The following is an 8,540-nucleotide window of genomic DNA, read 5'->3' on the forward strand; positions in this document are numbered from 1 at the left end:
TACTGCTACCGTTCGAAACGTCTACCGCAGCCACCTTGTCAGCAAAAGAAACAAGCACATCTTGAGGTCTCATGCACCGCTGACAAGCTCAAAGTCTATCCGCCCCTTCAAATGCTCGTCCGATGTGACATCGGCCCAGCCTATTCTCTTCTGCCCTGCTGCTTCATAAAGGAGATCCACCCCGCAACCCTATCTATCCTAAGACACCCAATCGCAATCATGTTTTGCCATCTCTTCCTCACAAGATAGATAATGGCTGGTCCGCCGGGCACGCCTTGTTGCCTGATACTTTCTGCCTCGTGCCCCAGTCCTTGCACAGCGTGCGGTTTCCGATTTCCGATTTCCAAAGGACCAGTTCAATGGTCTCGAGAGCTGTTCGGCTGAAATCCCACAATCTCGTTGTACCCAGTAGTGACGTTTATTGCAAGCACCCGACGGTCGCGTTTTGCTTGGACAGTCGGATCTATCCCGTGCGACTACTAAGCATCCAGGAAAGCATTGCACGCCTACGACTACTGGGGAAATCAAGATGGGGCCATGTTTGCATGGGACCACTGAGACTAGAAAGTGTACTTATGCTAACACCGACTTTCTCCAACCATGCAATGACTTAGAGTTGCCAGTATGCTTCTTAGGTGTCCCTGTCCCTAACGTGGTTTCCTGACTATTTCTGTGGGCAGATGGTTTTTTTTTAAACCGCCCAAGCGGTTGAACTTTCGCCAGCGTCATAATATGGAAAGTACGTGTAGAGTAAGCATTTTCGAAGGAACGATAAGTATCAAGCCACCTCCGTGTCGGTATTCTACAGCAAAGTTATCTCACGGTTTCTCAGTCAAGCTCTTAACGTTGCGTCGTCAATGTTGGCACGTGTACGATACGACAGACGACGAGCCAAAACCCTTGCAACCTATCAAATCGGCACCTGCTGGTAAACGCCACCCTTTTAGTATTCAGACTTTGAACCTTCGTATCGTGGAGAGGGTGTGATGGAACTTAAGCCGCCAGACCGGGTGCGCCCCCACGACTCATTAGCTCAAGCAGCGTTACACTGGAATAACCTGCAACAACAACATCCTAGAAAACGTGCCGATCTTTGCTGCGAGAAGAAGACAGTTTTTTATTTAAAAAAAAGAAAAGGAAGACAGCCTCACTTGGAATACCAGAAAAGACACTTTCGAGAACCACCCACTTGGATAGTGATTTGCTGTTTCGCCTTACCGAACGAATCGACGACGAGCTCGATTTCCAGTTTATCGACGCCTTTCTGGACTAACGACTGCGTCGACAGGATGCGGCGCGACGGGTGATGATACGGCATCCGTTGTGTCCGGTCTCCACATCAAGTAATGCACAAAGATGCGACTCTGGCCAAAACGAACGAGCGCTTTCTGCTGGGTTATCATAGGGAGACGAAGCATCCAAGTTATCCCCTGACAGGAAGAGCGGGGCTCTCCCCTGGACCGCGATGGAATCGGAATGCAACTTCCACACGATCGGCATCGTCACCACGCACGACTGCGGAACCCCCCCATGTTGCAGGGGTGCCCGGCGATCACTGCTCCGAGTCTATGCAACGCCAACCACTGGCGACTTGCTGCCCTCTGGACAGCCCTTCCCGGTTCTCCTTGGTGATTCACCAGCCAGACTGCGGTAAAAAGCGTTTGATGTCTTTTTGGGTTGGAAAAACCATCGTCTCACGGTGTTCTGCAGCCTTCCGCGAGATGCATGACTGCCGCTCTATCCATATTCGTCACCTCCGTCCACGTCGACATCGGATGGTTCCTACTCGGTCACAATTCACTTTGGTCGCGGATATTTGTCTCCATCAGACATGGAGACCGATCTGCACCAGCACGCAGCATATCCACGGTTGAGACCACAGTTTTAGTCAAGGGTGGGACCCTATCTGCACCCAACCCAAACCGCGGAGCCGGGGTCGAGGGGTGGACAACGCAAGTTGCCGAGCCTATTTTAACGACTTGCAACGGACGCCCTTGCTCCGCAGAGTGGCTGCTCATCACTAGCCTAATGAATGATGTTTTGAACCACTAATTTGACGTTCAATGGGAGCCATCGCAGCCTCGGTGACTGTCGATATACTACGGGGGTCACTCCGTGATCTCGACTGATACAAGCCTCGAACTGCTCGAGCCAAGAGGGGTTTGCCGACTCATCAAAGCCGCCGCGGCGTTCGCATGGAACTTGGCTCGAACCTTACGGACTTTCCCTCGGCTGCATGTGCAAAGCATGGCGGTTCCATGCTCTTTATTATACTGTCGTGAACAGCCACGCGGAGAAGGCTGGTGGTTAATTTTCGTCCCCACGTTCCATGGCTACCAATTTCGCCCATGTCACAGCATGTCCGACGTATAATTGGCGTACATCAACAGCTTGGGCCAACTTGACACACAACAGGGAGCGGAGGATCAATGTGCTGGGTGTCACGTAACACAGGTGGCAGTACTGCAGTGAGTGTCATTTCTTTCCATGAATCGGCTAGAGTCCATCAGCAGGGGTATCTTCGCCGAAAGGAGGCTATTCGTATGACACGCCCATAAGCGGAGTAACTGTACCACGTCGGAGACATCGGCTAAGCCGACGAGGGGCCATCAAAAAGTGCAACAGCTTCTGGCCTCCCGATAAAATCACACGCAGTGATTGGTACAGGCACCCTCGACGCGATACCTGCCTCCACTGCGAATACTTCGCCGGACCTGATGCAGGCGGTTAAATTAAGTCAGTGCAGCGTGGATAGTATCAGGACATGGAGCTGCCGCCAGCTTTGTGAGGATTCAAAACCGCTGGTACCCGGTCTCGGGGGCGAATTTCGGCTCAATGGAACTGGTCGTTCGGCATAACCAAGATGAAAAGCTCTAAATACAAGCTCTGTCGAAGAATTACAAGTATCGGAACTCTCTCATATGATTTGGCAAGTTGAAGACAACAGACATACACCGGAGAAAAACAGGCTGCAGCCGTCGCAAGGTTTAGAAAGGAGCCGGTCAATTCCATCAACCTGTACGCCGACTCGTTTTTGAAGGAGCTTGTCTTGGATGATATCATGGGTCGATCGAACGCAGAAGACACAAACGTGGCGAGGACACCCAGGTTGACAGAACGGTCGGCGCATGATCGTCATGGGGATCCCCTATTCTGCATCCGGAAGTTTAGCCTCTTCCACCTTGAGGGGAAACTGCTAGACTCGAACCAGGATGAGCGGCAGCGAGATAAAAGGATGTCGCAGGATGTTGATCGGTCAAGACGCCCTCTCGAGACGCGGCCACGTTTGGTATACTCGAAAGCGGACTGCCCTGCCGCCCGTCGTTCATGACGAGGTGTGGTTTATTTACCGAGTGTCCAGACAGACAGCATTTGCGTGGCGCGGCAGGCTTTTTCGTCGCCAAGGGGCTGTCAACGCCCTGGTCTTGCGACCAGTCTTCTGGATCTTTTCGCCTTAGCCGCGGTTGACAAGGCGTCTTCCATCCCACGTTGAGTCAGAGGCCGAAAGAGACGGCGCACGAAGGTTGTCCACCCAAACGTCCGCCACGCCCAAGTGACCTCTGTACGGGGGGAAGGTTCGGGTGAGGAGGTTCGGAAGACGAGCATTCGACCCTTTCGCGATGCACAAACTAGAACCTACGGAAAGCGGGAGCAAACAAGCCGCCCAGATTAACCTTGCCAAGACCAGACACTGAAATGTGACATTGTGCGTCGGACCTGTCAGAATATGCTCGCTTTTCTCGGCCGGCCCTCCGGCAATGGCGTCAAGCACGATCACGAAGTCAATGTGGATTGTCACGGAGAATGGCCTCGCCGCCCTTCACCCAGCACTTTCGTCGCGGAGAGGGGATACTTTCCAATGCGCCGAGGAAGCCATTCCCCATACGGCAGAGTTGATACAGGGCCTCATCAGAGCTGCCCATTAATTCCAGAGCCCCCTCCCGGGCGTGTTACCTGACTGCAGCTAGGCGACCGGTTCGTCAAGCCCGCGTGCTCACATGGAGGTGGCATAGCTCGCCCACTAGCAATGCTGCTGAACACGAGGGCAGATGGGGGAAAGGGGGCTAGAAAGTTCCGGCCGACTTTTTGCCAGCTTACTCGCTTCACCTCTGCAGCCGACTTGCTTTCACCTGCCCACTCCCCTCCCCGCCCAGCGGAGCTTTGTTCCTTGGATCGGGGATTCGGGGTATTCAATGACAGGACGAAATCCGAGGTGGAATGCAGTTATCCGCCTGGCTTTGAACGGGACCTAGGTACCGTGTTCGATATTGCATCTTTGCTTGCACGACGAGCGAGGCCGACTCGTCCCGAGTTCCCCCAACGTAGCCTATATTCAAGGGAGTAAAATAGTCTTTTAGTACATTTTCTCACATGTCTCTCTCTCATTCTCTCATACGCCTGCGTCGTGAACGTCGCGAGCACTATTCCAAGTTCGACCGAAACCCTGGCCAGAACGCCGAGGTCAGCTCGGACTCTCGGCGACGGACTAGATTGCCTCTGCCCCCCCCCCCCCCCCCCCCCCCCCACCGCTCGGGGAATATTGTCACGATAAGCTTTGCTGGTGCCCCGGGGCGAGAAGGCCGCCTACATCTGACATGACACGGAAAGCGTAAAGACCAAACCCTCCATCTCCGATTTGCGCTTCGATTCGGGCGCACCCTGCCGGATGAAGGCAAAACCCCAGAAGAAAAGGGCCGACGTCACTTGTTCGGACACCCGCACGAGCAATGAAACGGGTCACTGTCGGGACTTTTCTTCTTCTTTTTTTTTTTTTTTTCTCCGTCCGACCCATCCCTCATCTTGGGCCTCCCCGCCTTCTGTGAGGCGGAAAAAAAAAAAGAAAATGGTAAATGGGTAGGGGGGAGCCTACCGGTACCTAAGTTCCATGATGTTTGTTGCGCACTCTCTTGCTCATGCCATCCGATGTTTTGAGCACAGTGCCTAGGTACCCATCTGTCATCCCATCTCTTCTCCAGGTCATTCACCCATTCACTGTCCCTCCCCCAACCAAGCGTGAGCACGTTCCCCCTTTTCTCAGCCCTCGATATCGTCCGTCCACGCCGCCATCTCACCTTAGTCTCTCCCCACCCTTGTAATACGCTTGAAAGGCCCTAGATACCGGGGTCCGTACCACTCTCGGACATCTCAACTAAATTTCCGTATTCACGATGTCAAGGGGAAGGGGGTGGGGATACGCAATGCCTCTCCGAGAGTCTTGGATGAGAGTTTGAGACCATCTGTGTTGGGCATGGAAAAGGTGGGGGGGAGGGGGTCGACAAGTCTCGTATACTTTCGCCTTTCTCTCTCTCTCTCTAGTTTCTCTGCCGCCCTCATAGTAGAGTCTCGAACGCGCCGCCCGAGGGTGCTTTCGTCGTCGGCGTCTAGCCCGGAAAGAAAGGGGGGGAACGAGGACAAAGATGGCCGAGCTAGGCCGGGAAATGTTTCTTGTCTTCTTCACATGCTAGCCAGTTCCCCGTTCGGGGCTGCCCTCATCGTCCCCCGGATCCCCCGCTGTTGCGTCACGGTCAGATGGCCAGGGAACCTTTCCAACATGGGCGTGTGTCGACAGACATGCGAACAGCGAGTTGGATCATCTTTGCATTTGTAAATCTCGGAGCGCGTGCACAGCGTAATAGTACATCAGGGGGCCCCTTTGACCCTTAATAATCTTTGGTATCTCACAAAACAGTCCCGTGAACCCAACTCCACCCTACCTTGAGGGATCGATTTGTCCCACAACTCCAACCTAACCTGTCCAATGTGTCCTTCCAATTTCTGTCTGATCCGTGACCAGATCTTTATCCCCGTTCTCGTATGAGACCCTAATGCCCATCGTGATCCATCCCAAACCGTGGTAATAACTCCCCTCTTTCCCCCCAATATTGGACACGGTAAGACCATAAAACCAGTCCTCATGCCAGCCAGCCGTAGGACAAAGGTCTACGCTATATCCCTTTCGCCATGAATGCCAGCGCGTCTGTTCCATACGAGTCCTCGTAACCTTTGTCGCAAACAAGTTCCCCGGGAAAGCATATCATGATGATAAGAAACTTTGCGTGGCGAAACAAAAAAGTGAAAACAGTGCCAGATGACTCGCCCTCTATGACCCTGATAGTCCCTTGCCCATTAGTGTGCCGTGGTATCGGTAAAGTAACAATTCCTGGCTAGTCGTGTGTGGCCAAGCGCGCGGAGAAAATAAAAGACGATGACGAGGTTCGTGATCAAAACGTAGAGAAGAAAGGGAAATTAGAGAGCTTCGAGTCGGTCACTTTTTGATAACGCCCAACATGCCTCGCGCCTGTGTTTTACAGGCCATCTACCTCACAAAGTGTGGCTGTTCTCGTAGCTCTGTCGTGATGCGTCCCTGCTTCCCAGTGTGGTGGTCGCAGGCTTGGAGGTTGCAGCCACACGTGCGATGGGTTCGTTCAGTAACTCCGCGGTGGCAACGTTAAATGCCCGCCATTCAGTCGAGACTGCAACGTTATCATGATATCAAAACCCCGTGCTGGACGCCTCATTCTCGCCTGAGGGGTGGTGTTCCGTCGTCAGAGTGTTCCTGCGGAGAGCGGCGGCCGTTGTCGTTTTGACTTTCCCCGTCCTTGTTACCGCAGCCCTTGACAAGCCGGTGTCGCTATGGCAGTTGTTAGCTGTCGTCTGTCTCAAGGCCGATTGTAGTAGTGGCTGTCGCTCAGCATTCGGAGAGCATACCTTCAGGGCGTCCTTGCGGGAAAAGCTTTTGTCGCAGAAGTTACAGGGAAACGGCTTGACAGCAAGATGGATGCGCTTGTGTCTCTTCAAGTCGTGATTTCGGTTGAAAGATTGAGGGCACTGATCGCACTTGAAAGGTCGCTCTGCTTGAGGATTCGGCTGTCCGCCATGGCCGTACATTGAGGCCCCAAGGTGATGAGCTCCGTAGCCGCCGGGGACGCCCATGCCAGAAACAATTGACATTGAATGGCCGGGTGATGTGAGGTTCGACATGATCGGCCCTCCCATCGACGGTACGTGATATGTCGAGTAACGGTAGGAACCAGGGGGGGCCATGGCGGAAGGGTGTTGAAGAGAAGCAAGACCCCTTCCGGGACCGCCTGAAGTCGTCGGGGAATGGGCTGTGGGCGACGTGTGCTGAAAGCTGGGGAATGGCGATTGCTGAGGAGCGGAAGACGTCGAGTAGTAGCCGGGGGTCGCTGGTGGTCGGGACTGCGTATACGTGTCAACGTGTGAAGGGACGCCGCCGGGCGTGGGTGGCTGCGTCGAGACTGAGGCTTGGGATCCGAGGATCCCAGCCTGAGGCGTTGGGGGGCCCTGGGAAGGCAAACTAACTGGAGCAGAGCCCGTTCCTCCTGCAGAGTAGCCCGACTGGAAGGACTGATGCTGTCCGTAGGGCGGCGCAGGAAGACCTTCGCCCCCCGTCGCTGGAGACTGCGAAGTGCGAGAATAGGACATTGGAGACTGATGCTCATAGGTGCTTCCCCGAGGTGCGTACTGTGGCGGTTGGCTGAGGGATTGCGGGTTCCCAGAGCTGAGCTGGTACGAATTGGAGGGAGTCGGCCATGACCCTTGAACGCTCGCCGGGTAGTAGGAACTTTGCGAGCTCGCGGTGTTGACACCGGAAGATAGCGGGCTTAACCCTTCACCTGGTACCCCTGAAGGCGATGTTAGACCAGAGCTGGCGGTATTGGGAGAGTGTTGGGTATTTGAGGCGGCGGAAGAGGAGGATGGCGGAGCCGACGGCGTGATCATTGCCGGAGCTTGCCACGTAGACGGTGATTGAAGAGGCTGGTTGTGATAATTGAAAGGGTATTGATGAAGGTGTCTACTCATACTGGGTATATCTTGGGATGACGGCAGATGGAAAGGCGGCAAAGCCTGGGTGGCTTGTCTCCGAGCCGTAAAGCTTGAAGAAGTCTCCATGGCCATTGTGGGTCGGGTGTCGTAGTGAGCAGGTGGTGCTCGATTCTGCCGGTCACGCTGCTCTCCTTTTCTTGCTTTGCGTGAAGCAGGGCCAGCAGGCACCGAGGGAGGACCGTTGGAGGATCAAAGTCTGACGGGACAACAACCCTGAGGACGAGGCGCGAATGGGTGCCAAGGTATTTTTTCCCCTTGAGTATGAAGGCAGGGACAGCGGGCGGATCACGAGGAAGCTGCGTCGGAGCTGGAAAAAAAAGTCGGAACTTCAACACGAAGCTCTGGAATGTAGCCGGGAAACTCCTGGCCACTGCTGACTTTATCAACGCTCGCCAGGGACTCGCGGGAACACACAGCCGGGTATTCGACCAGGCCAGGCGGACTTCCGCAACCCTTAAATGAAGGGATGGAAGCGGAGTAGACAAGAAGAGACGAGACGGGGAGACAAGTCAGGATGACGGGAGGCAGAGAATGGTCAGGCCCCGAGGTGGTGGTTGATGGGTTGCTTGCCTTGATGGACGGATAGGTGAATGATGGGTTATGGGTGGATGGATGGATGGATGGATGGGCGGATGGATGGATGAAGTGGATAATACGCAGTAAATAGACAACAGGCCTTGTGGTCGGATTCG

General features: G+C 54.3%; 1 protein-coding gene across 1 annotated transcript; it reads right to left on the minus strand.

Annotated features, from left to right (window-relative positions):
* Positions 1-6,514: 6,514 nt before the first annotated feature.
* Positions 6,515-7,920, minus strand: LY79DRAFT_508531 (uncharacterized protein; the record flags this gene model as incomplete). Its single annotated transcript, XM_060553952.1, has 2 exons — positions 6,515-6,631; positions 6,709-7,920. 2 exons carry the CDS (start codon positions 7,918-7,920, stop codon positions 6,515-6,517), a joined length of 1,329 nt encoding a protein of 442 aa, XP_060417683.1.
* Positions 7,921-8,540: the final 620 nt, after the last annotated feature.

Source organism: Colletotrichum navitas (genome assembly GCF_030913465.1).
Source record: "Colletotrichum navitas strain CBS 125086 chromosome Unknown LY79scaffold_10, whole genome shotgun sequence".
NCBI classification, from domain to species: domain Eukaryota; kingdom Fungi; phylum Ascomycota; class Sordariomycetes; order Glomerellales; family Glomerellaceae; genus Colletotrichum; species Colletotrichum navitas.